Source organism: Dendropsophus ebraccatus, chromosome 13, assembly GCF_027789765.1.
Source record: "Dendropsophus ebraccatus isolate aDenEbr1 chromosome 13, aDenEbr1.pat, whole genome shotgun sequence".
Classification (NCBI taxonomy): Eukaryota; Metazoa; Chordata; class Amphibia; order Anura; family Hylidae; genus Dendropsophus; species Dendropsophus ebraccatus.
Genome location: NC_091466.1, coordinates 55,944,188 through 55,960,630, shown reverse-complemented (window position 1 = coordinate 55,960,630; position 16,443 = coordinate 55,944,188). Strand labels below are relative to the sequence as shown.

The window sequence follows — 16,443 nt, the reverse complement described above, 5'->3', positions numbered from 1 at the left end:
GGACTGCCTCTACATAAATCCCGTGCACGCCGTTGCGCACCGCCGAAAACCTACGCCAGCTGAGGACTGGAGTAGGTTTTCTGCGTACATTTTGGCGGAACGGATGATAAATCGCGCGGACTCTGAGTCCGCGCCCTCCGTTCCGCCCACTCTCCACCCCTTTTCCACCCCCTTTCCGCCCCCTGGCGTACTCGGCGGAAAGTGCAGATTTGCAAATATTTTATCCGCAAATCCGCCATTTTTGCTTAAAAAAAGACGCAAATCGGCACTTTCCGCCGAAAATCATCCATTTGCCGGATGATACATGTGGCCCAATGTGTTCTTTAACCATATACATTATGGCTCCTATACCCAGATACAGTGGCCCCTGAAGCCAGAAACAATGCCCTTTGTAGCTAGAGAGGCTCTCTGTCGCCATATACAATAACAATAGTAGTTAGATATGCCCCCTGTAACCAGATGCAATGCCCCATATTGTCACAGGCTGAAGTGTATTGAGTGTAGGGGACTGGACTTCTCCATACACATATGTGTTATAATGGCCGCCTATGGCAAACTGTGCACAATAGTCAAGATGAACATAAACACTAAACCCCAAAAGAGACCTGAACCCTACACAGGCACAGCAGGCGGGAAAGTAGCTGCAGATATGTAATAATAATCACTTATTACCCTCATATAAAACTATTAATACTATAGTAATTATATGGGACAAACTATTCTTATAGGAAGGGACTGAAACCTTTTGCTTAATGTTTTTTTTTTTTTTTTTAGCAACATTATCAAATACCAGTATAAATCATAATAAAATACTACAGCCGAGCGCATAGACCAAGATTTTATTCACCATAATCCCTGCCAATGGCCAACTGTTCATTGTATGGTTAGTACAAGTGTTTGTATCAAGATGTTTAAATAAAGATTATTGAAAATCATGATGTAATTTGTTTACAAACCGGACCCTTCAGAGCTTTATTAGGAGTTGGACTGTAAGTACACACATCCATTGGCTCCTGGTATTTTTTTGTTATTTTCTATTTTTAATCAGTTTTCTCCACGTAATCTTTTATTCTCTCACACACATAGGCGATTTGTGCGAGATTGGTGATAGAAGAGATTTGGAGACATGGAGGAAGAGCTGACCATCATCTATGGCGAGGAGGACCAGTTCGTGGAGGATACGGACTTTCCCGTTGTCTACGAGGAACATGTGAGTGAGATTTCCCCATCTAGTATAGCAGATAGGATACACTGTGGGATGTTTGTATAGAGATGGGGTTGTGTACACAGTAGGATGTCCTGTCCAGGAGTATCTGTACCTGTAGATACTCCTCCCTGATCACATGACCACATAGGTGCCCCCCCCCCCATAGGAGACAGTGGTGATGGGAGGAGATGTGTAGAATGGGGAGCTATAAATACCTCACACCCTGTTACTTATTCCCCATGTTCAACCATTTCCCAACTGCCATTTTGCCATGTGCCGTTGAGGGGGCGGGGCTTAGTTGGCCATGATAACTGCTGGGTGGTGGCTGTGGTCTATGGCCGGGCTCATGCACTGTGTGTGTTATGTGATCTCCAGCACCTCTGCGGACATAGGAAGGAATATACTCCTATAAGGTAGAGAGGGAAATCACATAGCACACATAAGCCATGGGCCTGGCCTAAGGGCACGTTCACACTTACCGGATCCGCAGCGTATTCTCCGCTGCGGATCCGCAGCAGATTTCATTTAAATAACTGAACACAGCAACAAATCTGCACGATCAAATCTGTTGCGGATCTGCGGCGGATCCTGTAGGTGTGAACGCACCTTTAAGGCTTTATTCAGATGTGCAGTAATATGTGACAATGCTATCACTGGATCAGGATCTACTGTGTGATCTCTAAGGTTGAATAAAAATAATAATATTATATATATATGGTACAATATGGGATTTGTAGTTCTGCAACTTGAAGCTCTCCTGGTTGCATAACTACAAGCCCCATCCTCATGTTGTGGTGATGGTACAAGTTGTAGTTATTCATCCAGGATGCAGAAGTACAACTCCCATGATCATGTTGTGGGGACAAAACGTTATGGGAGTTGTAGTTTCCCAACTTGGAGTTCTCCTGGTTGCATAACTACAAGCCCCATCCTCATGTTGTGGTGACAGTACAAGATGAGAGTTGTAGTTCTGCAATCTGGAGCTCACCAAGAGGCATCACTACAAATCCCGTCATGTAATGTCACCAGGGCATAATGGGAGTTGTAGCTGTGCAACAGCTGGGGAGCCACAGTAGATGGAGAGTTACAGAGGGGGTGACGGTGAAGCCTGCAGTGAAATCTCCCCACATTACACAGCTGCTGAGATGCTGACATACAAAGGGGGTGCAGCTGCACAATGTCCCTCTACAGATCTACGGGCAGATGGGGAAGCCCACCCCTTGCACAGCAGCATCTCTTCCACACTGTAATGGGGGGGGGGGAATTCCCCTAGAGGCTTCCCCGTCTGCCTGTAGAGCCGGGACGTTGTCAAGCAGCACAGGTATGGACCCCCGCAGTGCACAGCAGCCCGGCCATCCTTTATAGCGGCCGCCAGACACAGCGCTGTGAGCGGTAAGGAACTGTGCCGGTCACTCTCCGTGTGTGAGGCAGCATGGAGCTCCGGATTTGCCGCAAATAGAGGAGAGCGCACTGTAACAATCCCGGCATGGTACAACTGTTTATTGATATGTAATTACACAATCACCATGTCAGCAGGGTTCTGTGTATTGTCTGCTAGATATGTTCTAAGAATAAATGTTATTTTTTGCATGATGACTGGAGTACTACTTTAAATAAAAATAAATAAATATATATATATTACAATGCCCTCTGATTTATTGTTAGGTGTAACATACATTTACTGCCAAATAGCTGCTATACTGTAGACCCCAAACTGTAAGGCCCCATTCACACGTCAGTGTCAGTTTTTACTGTCAGGAAATCCTGACGAGGAGGCCTCAAATGTCATCAGGAAAGTATCAGGATTTCCTGATGAGAAAAAAAAAGTGTTCTCAATATGGTCTAGTATGCCAACATACATGACAGGTACCCTCACAGCCCCTAGTGTACCTGGATGGCCACAGGCTGCAGCAGTACAACTCCCATCATGACCTGCCAGCAGAGCATGATGAGAGTTGTAGTTCTGCAACCTGGATGGCCACAGGCTGCAGAAGTACAACTCCCATCATGGTCTGATACAAAGTTCACCACGCTTGCAACAAAAACTTTTTCAAAAATGCTTTACTGAAAGTATCCTTTCCTTCCTTTTGCAAAACAACTCAAATAATGTTGTAAAAACATACAAATCACCCAAAGTGCTCATTACGCGGACCGCATCTGGTTACTGGATACGATTTCACTCCTCTCGGAGCTCTTGATTCACCATTTGCATCACCGGAGTCAGATAGATGTGCAACCACGCAGCCGGATGGACATTTCAGGAGTGTTCCTCCCTTCTTCACGCATCTAGATCGGGCAGCGGGCAGCTGATGTCCGGGGTGGGGGGGGGTTGGGGGACACGTCGGTAAGCCCGGCGGGGGGTGGGGGGTGGTTGGACTGATCGGGCGGCGTGCAGCTGATGTCCGGTACGGTGCTGTCCGGTGGGGGGACGTTGGACGCCGTGACGTGGTATCGGGAGGCGGGGGTGTGTGCCAGGGGCTGCGGGGGTGCCGGCGGGCTCTCAATCGATCCGGAATCCCGGGCACTTTTCTGATCTAAAAAAAGGAAAGTGCCGTGATTCCGGCGCTCCCATAGACTTCTATGGGGGCGTGCGGGCCGGAATTACGGACGAAAATAGGACATGTCCTATAAAATCCAGATCTATTTTCCGGAATGGACACCCTTCCGGAAAAATCTGGAAGGGTGTCCGTGACTAATTAAAGTCTATAGGTACAGAAATCAGGAAATCCGGATGTTTTTTCCGGACGTGTGAAGGCGGCCTAAGGGCGAGTTCACTTCACACTGAGTAAATTCGGCGGAATTCCTCAGTGTCAAGCAGCTTCTCTATCGGAAGGCTTGCGCACCTCTGCTCTCTGCTAAAAAATTGGCATGCCAATTCTTGGAGCGGAGAGTGGAGAAGAGAGGAGAGAGGAGACACTGAGGCTTCCCCCACAGAATTCCTCCAAATTTACTCAGTGTGAACTGGCCCTAAGACCAGACTGACACGTGTGCAGTGTGAACACAGCATTTTTGCCCTGGCAGGTCCCTGAGTGAGCAGGGGTAGTTTGGTGCACCTGACATAGGGTCTATTAGGGACAAAGCTGCTCCCTACTATCTCCATCCTCCTACTCTGCACATTCAGGATGAGCAGACCACCATTCATCTACAAGCAGTATACATATGGGGGCTGGTCTATACCATGCAGCAATACTGGGGTTTTAGTTTTTTGGAAATCCAGCCTAAATGTAGCACATTCTGCTTTGTCTTTAAGGGTAGTTTCATATCTACAGATCCGCAGCGGATCTCGCGCTGCGGATTCGCAGTGAGAACCGCTGCAGATCCAGTACCATTGACCCCTATGACAGCACATACTTGCAGCGGTATTGACATCCCACTGTGAGTATGTGCTTTAACCCCCTGCCACCCACAACGCATCCCCGCCACCCGCATCCCCGGCCGTATCACTGCCCCCATCAAATCCGCCGTCCACATCCCCGGCCGCATCACTGCCCCATCAGCCCCTGCCGCATCACTGCCCCCTTCAGCCCCACCGCTGCCCCCATCAGATCCACCACCTGCATCCTGCAGCCCGCCCCAAAGAGCATACATTACCTGCTCGGCGGCGCAGCTTCAGTGAGGCTCCCGGCTCTGGTCCCGCTCAGCCGATCAGTGCTGCCGTGCGCTAATCGGCTGAGTGGGACCAGAGCTGGGAGCCTCACTAGAGTCACGCCGCCGAGCAGGTAATGTATGCTCTCGCTGCTGGGCTGCAGGATACAGGCGGCGGATCTGATGGGGGCTGCGGGCACCGGGGCTGATGCCGCCGGAGATGCAGGTGCCGGGGCTGATGGGGGCAGTGATGCGGCCGGGGATACAGGCGCCGGGGCTGATGGGGGCAGTGATGCGGGCGGTGGGGCTGATGGGGGCAGGATGGGGGCGGTGGGGCTGTGTTGTGGGCGGCAGGGGGTTAAGGCACATACTCACAGCGGGATGTGCTATCATAGGGGTTAATAGTATTGGATCCGCATCGGTTCTCGCTGAGGTCCGTGAGATCCGCTGCAGATCCGGTAGGTGTAAAGCTACCCTAAGGGAACATTCACATGTACTGTGTGTGCTGCAGATTTTATGCTGTGAATTTTATGTTGCAGATTTCTGCTGTGTAGATTAGGGAAATAAATGACTGAGCGCATAGAAAATGCTATTTTTTTACTGTCAGGAAATCCTGATCAGGCATCAGGAAAGTATCCGGATTTCTGACAGTAATCTGTTTTTACCTGGTGCGTCCTGAGGTCCGGGGGGGGGGGGGGGGGGGGGGGCGGAGGGTGCGTCCTGAGGTCTGGGGGGGGAGTCAGAGGGTACGTCCTGAGGAAATCCGGGTGGTTTTTCCGGACGTGTGAAGGGGGCCTAAGTCTGCAAATGGCCGTCAGCAAAGACCCAGGCTTCCCTTGTATTCTCTCTCTATCACCTCTCTGCCGGTGTCTGCAGCTCTGTACCTGGTATGGACCTGACAGATTCCCCTGAGCTGAGCTGTGATTGGTTGCTGTGGGAAGCCGACACTAGTTTCAGTTTTAGGCTACGTGCACACAATGTATTTTTGTTATGACAAGAACGGCCATTGTTGGCAATTAAAACAACGGCCATTCTTGTCCTAAAACAATGCACTGCATTGAACTCTATGCAATCAACGGCCATTGTTCACACTGTGCACACATTGTATTGTATGGCCATTCTGACGGTCGAACATTACACAGACGTATATGGTTACTTGGATTACAGGCACACAATCCAAATAGTTAAAACATTGTCCGTTGTTGGCAGTGTCAAACATCAGCCGCTGTTTTATTTCTGTGTGTTAATGTTGCTTTACAGATTGATAACTCTATTGTCACTATTGTCCTCAGTATTTCTGTGGTATTGCAGCACATTTTCTGGTGAAGTGAATAAAAGTGAGTTGTAATACCACATAACACCTGAGGATCAGCATGGCGCCGTTCTTGAAATAAATCAGTAATGTTTTCCAATTCTGGAAAACCCACATAACCCCCCACATCTAAGATAAAAGCTTAGACTGATTTGTTAGATCTTTGTCGCATTTATCACCCCCCCCCCCCCAACAAAAGTGACAAGTAAAGTTACAAATTATACCATAAATAGGGTATGCAGCATATAGGAGAGTTTTCTATGCAGCAGAGTGATACAATATGACGGTATATTACCCCAATATGTACTGGATGGAGATTGTAATAAAATTATCCACAGACACCGATTACTCATCTACCTGCATTATATTCATCTGTGACGCTGGTTTGGGGAATTTGTACTTTTTATTGATAGTCCGTCACCATTTTGATGGCCGCCATATTGGATCAAGGGCAAAATTTTCCAATGGGAAGGTGGTCATGTAGCATATAAAAAAAAAGCAGAATTGTCTCAGAAATGGATTGCCACAGTCAGGTTTGCAATATCTCTCTTGTTGTTCAAAAGTTATCAACAGAAAGTTGCTTTGTGTTTAGGATCAGTTCTGTGTTTGGCACCATGGACAGCACACTGAATATGTCAAATAGCTGTGCATCACAGGGAACATTCCCAGTTGCTATAACTCTCTGGGGGACATTTATGAAGACCCTCGCCGGTCTTACATTAGGATCTGCAACCAATTTCCCCAACAGATTCACGAAGAGACGCACGCCTCTTAGTGAATCCGGCCTGCCTTACGCAGATGTTGATTTCTGCCATGATTTAGGCCTGCGAGCTGGTGTAAATCATGGTAAATCAGGCGCAGGAGTAGGCCATGTCCCCTCCCTGTCTTGCCACGCCGCCTCTACATTAATTATTTTTATTTTTTTATATTTAATATCTAAAATCAGCACCCCGCCTCTTTTTGTGTCTAATCCTGGATGAGCACTATAATAGTGCCCCCACCTACGCCCTGTCCCATCCAAGCACATAGGTCAGATGGACACAGAAGGAGGTCTCATGCTCAGCAATATACCAATGGCCTCTGCTTACTCTCTCTATTTCCTATTTCAGGCTGGACTGGATGACGGCGAGGGTGAGTTTTGTCTATAATATCTCTGTGTATCTCTACAATATATAAAGCAATTTTCTAAACTAACACTTTTCTATTTTTTATTCTTTAGATGGAGAATCGGATTTCGGGTTAGTAAATCTTTACTGAAGATGTAAAACTTGTGTGACCCTATAATTCCTCCCCTATAGACCCCGACCATCACTGATGTCTCTAATGTGTGTTAGGTTTTCACTATGTTCTCTATTCTATCACTAACAGGAGCGACATCGACGACATCGAGGAGGATTCAGACGATTGGGAGTAAGTATCTCATAGACTTGTTTTAAACAACAAGCCTATAAAAATTAGGAGCTTTTTTTTTTTTTTTAAGGGGTAATTCAGCAAAAAAAAAAAATAATTCTTTCAAATCAACTGGTGCCAGAGATTTGTAATTTACTTCTATTAAAAAAAATTCCAATACTTATCAGCTGCTGTATGTCCTGCATGAAGTGGTGTATTCTTTCCAGTCTGACACAGTTTCTCTCTGCTGCCATCTAAGTCTGGGACAGTAACTGCACAGAAGCAAATCCCCATAGAGAACCTTTCCTGCTTTCCAAACTGGAAAGAATACCACTTCCTGAAGGACATTCAGCAGCTGATAAGTAATGGAGGACTTGGGATTTTTTAATGGAAGTAAATTACAAATCTCTAAATCTTTGGCACTTTTCTGGCACCAGCTGATTTGAAAGAAAAAACTGTTTGCTGAACAATCCTTTCTACTCCGTTCTTTATGGTGAGGTTCTGCCAGAAAACTGATGTCTCTAATGTGTGTTTGGTTCTCACTGTCTTCTCTATTCTATCACCAACAGCAGCGACGACATCGATGAGCGTCTGGAGGATTTGGAGTAAGTATCTCACAGTAAAATACTATACATGTCCGCAGGGGGTCTCAAGGAGCTTTCTTTTTTTAAAGGGGTAATTCAGCAAAAGAAAAAAAAATAAAATCAACTGGTGCCAGAGATTAGTAATTTACTTAAAAATCTCAACTCTTCCAGTACTTATTAGCTGCAACATGTCCTGCAGGAAGTGGTGTATTCTTTCCAGTCTGACACAGTGCTCTCTGCTGCCACCTCTGTCCATGTCATGAACTGCCCAGAGCAGCAGCAAATCCTAATAGAAAACCTCTCCTGCTCTCCAGAATAGTAAGAATACACCACATCATACAGGACATACAGCAGCTGATAAGTAATGGAAGACTTGACATTTTTTCATAGATTACAAATCTCTGGCATGTTACATTACTTCCATTGTTTTCTAGCAAACCTTGCAGCATTTGGTTTAAATGATGTGTTTTTCTTGTGTCTGATTTTGTGGTGTTTTTCCCCATAGCAGAGCATGTGATTCTCTGGTTTCTCTTTAACGCTGGATTTACACATGGCAGTTTTTTGGAAAGCTGCCATTGCAGTTTTTGAGCCAAAACCAGAAGTGGATCAAAGTAATGGGTACAATAAAGGAAGCGCTTATATGTCTCCTACCTGCCGGATCCACTTTGGCTCAAAAATTACAGTGGCAGATTTCCCAAAAAAACTGCCTTGTGTGAAACCAACCTCAATCACATGAACTGTAAAGTGAAAAACAAAAACCTTAACAAAACACACAACACATATGTAAAGAAAAGACGCCATACCTAGAGCACACACCAAGGTCCCAAAGTGACGAAAAACACCAAGTAGACAAAATCATTGATGGCGGTGACTTTCACATCTCATCCCAAATCCCCAGTGCTAACAGCGCATTATAGTCAGATCATCTGGTATAATAAATCTGGGCCAGTGGATTTCCAATGTACATGTTTCTATAAAACCTCCCCCAACATGCAGCACCTGGAGGACTGACTAATATCCCCTTTATAATATGCAATTATTATTATTTTATTATTATGTAATAGGTGGAAGATGGCCGTGATGGACGCCCCGTGGATATTCAGGTAATTACATGACATTTAAACAGCTAAAAAATCAAATACATCATTTTTACAACAGTTTTCGCCCCCGCTCACACACATCTCTGCCCGTGCCATAGACTCCATTCTATGGTCGGGTGGATTCCGCCGTACACCCAAAGAATTGACTTGTCAATTCTTCGGTTGGATGACGGAATCTGACCGACCATAGACCGCAGTCTATGGCACGGGTGGAGATGCGTTCCAGCGCAAGTGAAGAGGAAAGTTTTCTGCTTCAGCTGTGGCAGAATAGGAGCAGAATTCAAGCGGAATTCAAACCCCATTGACTTCTATAGGATTCCCCTGGTGGAATCGGCCTAAAAAATTGACGTGTCAATTCTATGTCGGAAGGCGGATCCGCGGCAGAAAATTCTGCTGTGTGAACAACAGAGCGGAAATCCCATTAAACACAATGGAACATTGCTCTAGTCATATTTTATGGGAAGAATTTCAAGTGGATATTTAGGGTGTGTTCACATTATGGAATCCGCACGGATAACCTGCCATGGATTCCACTGCTCGCATCTCCTCCTGTTCCATTGACTCCATTCTATGGTCAGGGGGGATTCAGCCATCCGCCCAAAGAATTGACATGTCAATTCTTTGGGCAGATGGCGGAATTCGCCCGACCATAGAATGGAGTCTATGGAACAGGTGGAGAAGCCCAGGGTGCGAGCAGGGGCAAGCGGCGGAATCCACTGGAGATTATCCGTACAGATTCTGAAGTGTGAACACACCCTAAGAGCGGATCCCACTTCAAATTCCTGGCCTATTCCTCAATGTGCACATCCCCTTAATGGGAAAACTGGCAGTGATGACAAGGGGTTAATAAATATCCGTGATGGATTTCATGTTCTTATTGAGCGGTCACAATAAATAATATTTTCTGAAAGCTTGAAATGGGACCAAGTACCAATCCTCCTAACCAACCCTATGTTCTCTGTTACAGAGACGACAAGTACCTGCTGCACCGTTGGATCCCGAGCCTGGAGACCATCGTGTAAGTATGAAGAAGCAGCGGAGATACGATCATCCATCTACATGATATCACAATATGAGTCCATTTATATCTGTGTTCCCCACCAAAAATCCACATATGTATATTCCCATATTCCCAAAAACTATGGGGCAGATTTAACACACAAGCTGGTTTCTGATCTATATACAGGGAGACTGACGAAGAGGAGGAAGATGACGCGGCTGCGGACATCCCCAGGTGAGGGCTCAAAGAATCATATTTTCTATTTATTTTAACTGTATCTTCCCCTATAGGCTCCGATCATCGTGAAGATGTTTCTAAATATCATTATTGTCTCTTATTAAAGGGGTACTCCGGCGGGTGGATATTTTTTTAGATACGGCCGTGTAGGGGGTGGTTATGGACGGCGGAGGTCACTTACCTCCCTGGTTCCAGCGCCGGGTCTCGGATCGCGCCGCCCCGTACACCCGTCCCACGGGCCGCTTCCTGGTGTGAGCTGCCGTATGAGACGTGATGTCTCCAAGCAGCTCACATATTCAGCAACTGTAGCGGAGTCCCGCCTCGGCCGCTGAATGGCTGAGCTGCTTGGAGACGTCACGTCTCATGCGGCAGCTCACACCAGGAAGCGGGCTCGGGACGGGTGTTCAGGGTGGCGCAACCCGGCGCTGGAACCGGGGAGGTAAATTACCTCCGCCGTCCAAAACCACCCCCTCCCCGGCCGTATCTGAAAAATACCCCCGCGCCGGAGTTCTGCCAGAAAACTGATGTCTCTAATGTGTGTCTGGTTTTCACTATTTTCTCTATTCTATCACTAACAGGAGCGAGGACGACACAGAGGAGGATTGGGAGTAAGTATCTCATAGTCTCGTCTTAAACAACAAGTCTTATGAAAATTAGTGTTAGGAGTTTTTTTAAAGGGGTAATAAAGCAAAAAAATTCTTTCAAATTAGCTGTAGCCAGAAAGTGCCAAAGATTTGTAATTCACTTCTGTTAAAAACATTCCCAGTACTTCTCAGCAGCTGTAGGTTCTGCAGGAAATGGTGTATTCTTTCCAGTCTGTTGCTCTCTGACATCTTAGTCTGGGACAAGAACTACCCAGAGCAGTAGCAAATCCCTGGTAGCTGGTTTGAAAGAAAAACTTTTTAGCTGAATTATCCCTTTAATTTTACATTAGTTGTATTTTTTCTAGCAAAATTTGTAGCATTTTATTTAAATGTAAAACTAAAAATGTAAAACTTGTGTGACCCTATAATTCCTCCCCTATAGACCCCGATCATCACTGATGTCTCTAATGTGTCTTAGGTTTTCACTATCTTCTCTATTCTATTACTAACAGCAGCGACATTGACGACATCGCGGAGGATTCGGACGATTGGGAGTAAGTATCTCATAGTCTTGTCTTAAACAACAAGCCTATTAAAGTTACAGTGTTAGGAGATTTTCTATTTTTATTTTTTTAAAGGGGTATTTCAGCAAAAAAAAAATCTTTCAAATCAACTGTTGCCAGAAAGTGCCAGAGATTTGTAATTTACTTCTATTAAAAAATCTCCAATAGTTATCAGCTGCTGTATGTCCTAGAAAACCTTTCCTGCTGTCCAGACTGGAAAGAATACCACTTCCTGCAGGACATTCAGCAGCTGATAAGTAATGGAGGAACTGGAATTTTTTAATGGAAGTAAATTACCAATCTATAAATCTTTGGCACTTTTCTGGCACCAGCTGGTTTGAAAGAAAAAAACTGTTTGCTGAACTATCCTTTCTACTCCCTTCTTATTGGTGAAGTTCTGCCAGAAAACTGATGTCTCTAATGTGTGTTTGGTTCTTACCATCTTCTCTATTCTATCACCAACAGCAGCGACGACATCGATGAGCGTCTGGAGGATTTGGAGTAAGTATCTCATAATAAAATATATTATAGTAATATAATCAGTCACATAGACATGTTCGCAGGGGGATCACGTATTAAAAACAAACCTATGAAAAACAGCATTCGGAGCTTTCTTTTTTTAAAGGGGTAATTCAGCTGAAAAATAAAGATAAATTCTTTCAAGTCAACAGGTGCCACAGAGTGCCAGAGATTTGTAATTTACTTAAAAAATCTCAACTCTTCCAGTACTTATCAGCTGCTGTATGTCCTGCATGAAGTGGTGTATTCTTTCCAATCTAACACAGGGCTCTCTGCTGCCACCTCTGTCCATGTCATGAACTGTCCAGAGCAGCAGCAAATCCCCATAGAAAACCTCTCCTGCTCTCCAGACTAGTAAGCAAACACCACATCATGCAGGACATACAGCAGCTGATAAGTAATGGCAGATTTGAGATTTTTTTATAGATTACAAATCTCTGGCATTTTCTGGCACCAGTTGATTTGAAAGAACTTTTCTTTTTTTTTTTTTTTTTTTTGTTGAACTACCCCTTTAATGTTACGTTACTTCCATTGTTTTCTAGCAAACCTTGCAGCATTTCGTTTAAATGATGTGTTTTTCTTGTGTCTGATTTTGTGGTGTTTTTCCCCATAGCAGAGCATGTGATTCTCTGGTTTCTCTTTGAGGCTGGCTTTACACATGCCAGTTTTTTGGAAAGCTACCATTGCAGTTTTTGAGCCAAAACCAGAAGTGGATTCAAAGTAATGGGTACAATAAGGGAAGCGCTTATATGTCTCCTACCTGCCGGATCCACTCCTGGCTTTGGATTGGAGCTAGGGAAGCAGTGGCACCTTACAGGTTAGGCCACATCTATAAGACACTTACAGGTACACAGGAGGGATCTGAGGCCTAGCAACATCCCCTTGGGTATTTTAAAGGGGTTATCCAGCGCTACTGTTGTCTCCAGATTGGTTGGGGTTTTGAAACTCAGTTCCATTGAAGTAAATGGAGCTTAATTGCAAACCACACCAGAACTGGAGACAACAGTAGGGGGAAAAGTGGCCATGTTTTTGTAGCGCTGGATAACCCCTTTAAATAATGTCCATTGGTTTAAAATAAAAAAGTAAGAAGACTTTTTTTTTTTTAAAGAAGACTTTTTTTTTTTAAAGGTGAACTCACATAATATACATTATACATAGTTTAACCAAGATTTTGTGCAAAATTGTCACAAAAACATTCCAACCCAATTGCCCAGTGCTAACAGCGCATTTATAGTCAGATCATCTGGTATAATAAATCTGGGCCAGTGGATTTCCAATGTACACGTTTCTATAAAACCTCCCCCAACATGCAGCACTTGGAGGACCGACTAATATCCCCTTTATAATATGCAATTATTATTTTGTTTAATTATGTAATAGGTGGAGGATGGCCGTGATGGACGCCCCGTGGATATTCAGGTAATTACACAACATTAAAACAGCAAAAAAATTTAAAAAAAATCATTTTTACAATGTTTTTTTTTTTTTTTTCAAACTTGCTTCACCCCATAAAAGCATAGAATAAAAAGCGATCATATGTGGCCCAGAATGACATGTCAATTCTTTCGGGGATGACACGGACGGTGATGGGGGTCGAGCGGCAGAATATGCGGCGGCTTATCTGCACAGATTTCATAGTGTGAACGCACCTTAAGAGTGGATCCTGCTTCAAATTCCTTATCTATTCCTCAATGTGCACATACCCTTTAAGGGACGGCTGGCAGTGACGACAAGGGGTTAATAAATATCAGTGATGGAAGTCATGTTCTTATTGAGATGTCATAATAAATAATATTTTCGGAAAGTTTCAAATGGGACCAAGTAACAATCATCCTAACTAACCCTATGTTCTCTGTTATAGAGACGACAAGTACCTGCTGCACGGTTGGATCCCGAGCCTGGAGACCATCGTGTAAGTATGAAGAAGCAGCGGAGATACGATCATCCATCTACATGATATAGACTGACAATATTCATTTATATCTGTGTTTCCCGCCCCAAACTCACCTAAGTATATTTACACATCCCCAAAAACTATGGGGCAGATTTAAGCTCCTATTCCACGGGGCAATGCAGAGGAGCAAACGAGAGCTGTCAGAGCGGGGAGCTGCATGGGGAGGGGGCTGCCCGGGTGATTGCTAGATCGTCCGGGCAGCCCATAGCAGATAGTTGCGTTCTGCTGCCACCACTCCTGTTCCATGGTGCGACTGCAGCATATCGCTGTTATTCTGTTTGTTTTCCAACATGTTTGAAAGACAAACGACGCAACGATCAGCTGACCTAAACAATGTCGCTGACCTTTGCTTTCTATTCCATGGGACGATTATCAGCCGTAGCAGCCAATATTGGCCGAATACGGCCGATAATCGTTCAGTGGTATAGGGCTTTTATATATGTGCAGCCCTGGGAAAGGGGCACAAAAAGCTGTGGCCTCCATCTGCTACTAATTTATCATGGTTTATGCTGAAAGACAGGAAAAAATCAGGGCAGAAACCTACACCTGCTGCGGAGCTCTTGTAGATTTCTGCAGCTGCCTCGTGGTAGGTACAGGTCCTGCTGGATTTACACCGGTCCTAATAAATGTCTATATATATTTATACACACAAGCTGGTTTATGTTCTAAATAGTGAGACTGACGAAGAGGATGAAGATGATGCGGCTGCGGACATCCCCAGGTGAGGGCTCAAAGCTTATAGTATTGTGAATACATATTCATTTTTTTCCCCATACTGTATAGAGAGAGAAGCGGCAGGAAGACCAGATGTGTGTGTGTGTGTGTGTGTATATATGTATATATATATATATATATATATATATATATATATATACATACATGCACACACTGGTATATGTTCTCTACACAGTGAAATCGACGACGACGAGGAAGCGGACGCGGCTGCGGACATTTCCAGGTGAGGGCTCACAGCTTATAGTATTGTGAATACATGTTTATTTTTTATTTTTTTTACCATACTGTATAGAGAGAGGAGCAGCAGAAAGACAAGATGTGTGTGTGTATATATATATACTGTGTATGTATATATATATATATATATATATATATATATATATATTTATATATATATATATATACAAGCTTGTTTATGTTCTCTACACAGTGAAATCGGCGCCGATGAGGAAGATGACGCGGCTGCTGACATCCCCAGGTGAGGGCTCAAAGCTTATAGTATTGTGAATACACGTTTATTTTTTTCCCATTCTGTATAGAGAGAGAAGCGGCAGGAGGGCAGGATAGGAAGCGCTGTTGTTAGACAGAGAATCATATTTTTCTATTTATTATAACAGCATTTATTCACATTACAAACTGCTGACACTGTGACATAGTTGTTAAGGTCCCCATACACTTTATACTTTAGCTGGCTGTACCCGTAATATACAGTACTATATGGTCATTGTATAGAGCAGTGTACAGCTCACTACATTACTATTGCAATCACCTTCTTTACAATAAAATATTTAATGTGTTATATAAGAATATATTTATATATGAGATGATTTACGTTCTATACACAGAGAAGAAGAGGAGGACGGCGAGGACAAAGGGACGGCCATGGAGATCCCCAGGTAATGAAACAAAACTTATAACATTGTGAAGCAAGGAATTGTTATGTACCATCCTGTATATAGAGAGGGGGGGGGGGGGGGGCTCTATTTGCAGGTGGAGTCTAATTTCTATTGTGTGTAATAGTGAACAGTATATTACTGCAGGTGTGAATAGAGCTGGTAAAAGAGCATTGTTTCTATATAATGTGCTCAGCAATTCTGGTTTCCTTACACTAACCATTGATTTCCCTCCATTTCTTGGTCATTTCTCCGCGGCAGAAGCAGCAGCAGAAGGAGATCCATCTTATCCAGGTAAATATAAGGGATGATACACTTACATGATAACACAACTCTATCGCTGCACTGTATATCCTCATGTCATCACTATATATTATATTATCAGTCACATATAATAACCACGAAAGGCCTCATGTACATAATACAGACATACAAGTGACATGGTGCCGCCTGTATCTCCCCCACTAGGATAGCACTGAGTCCCCTCTCTCCAGTGTAATGTCTATTCCCCATCACTGCTGACGGGTCTGATCTCAGGAAAGTCATGCTGGTTTTTCTCCTTCCCTTATAGACTGCGGGCGCTGTTCTGCTGCTGCTGCGCCACCAAGGAGGAGTAAAGGTGAGTAACCAAAATCCCATCACACCTCAGATCACTTTTATCCTGACTGTATATTCATATGGAGCCTATATATGTAACCTGTCATTATTAACACATTGCTTGTTATATATCCAATCTAGATAACACCGGCCCGCCAGAGTGAGGAGAAGACACCCGACCATC

General features: G+C 44.4%; 1 protein-coding gene across 3 annotated transcripts; it reads left to right on the top strand.

Annotated features, from left to right (window-relative positions):
• Positions 1–976: 976 nt before the first annotated feature.
• On the top strand, positions 977–16,438 carry LOC138771137 (otolith matrix protein OMM-64-like). Of its 3 annotated transcripts, none has more exons than XM_069950632.1 (21): positions 977–989; positions 1,087–1,210; positions 7,214–7,235; positions 7,324–7,342; positions 7,473–7,514; positions 8,066–8,098; positions 9,142–9,180; positions 10,145–10,195; positions 10,364–10,411; positions 10,993–11,022; positions 11,511–11,552; positions 12,027–12,062; positions 13,461–13,499; positions 13,942–13,992; positions 14,708–14,755; positions 14,945–14,992; positions 15,200–15,247; positions 15,615–15,665; positions 15,924–15,956; positions 16,234–16,281; positions 16,401–16,438. In XM_069950632.1, the coding sequence occupies exons 2-20, from the start codon at positions 1,127–1,129 to the stop codon at positions 16,277–16,279; spliced, it is 810 nt and encodes a 269-aa protein (XP_069806733.1). In that variant the 5' UTR covers positions 977–989; positions 1,087–1,126; the 3' UTR covers positions 16,280–16,281; positions 16,401–16,438. The 3 variants fall into 3 exon arrangements, with proteins under 3 accessions (XP_069806733.1, XP_069806732.1, XP_069806734.1); XM_069950631.1 differs by having other exon boundaries at positions 8,063–8,098; XM_069950633.1 differs by lacking the exon at positions 9,142–9,180 and having other exon boundaries at positions 8,063–8,098.
• The last annotated feature ends 5 nt before the right edge of the window (positions 16,439–16,443 follow it).

Bases quoted from the DNA above. Each gene is read 5' to 3' on its own strand.
- LOC138771137 (XM_069950631.1), top strand. From the start codon at position 1,127: ATGGAGGAAGAGCTGACCATCATCTATGGCGAGGAGGACCAGTTCGTG. The intron at 8,099-9,141 runs GTAAGTATCTCA...ATTATGTAATAG, and splicing joins GAGCGTCTGGAGGATTTGGA to GTGGAAGATGGCCGTGATGG. The intron at 14,993-15,199 runs GTGAGGGCTCAC...TTCTCTACACAG, and splicing joins GCGGCTGCGGACATTTCCAG to TGAAATCGGCGCCGATGAGG.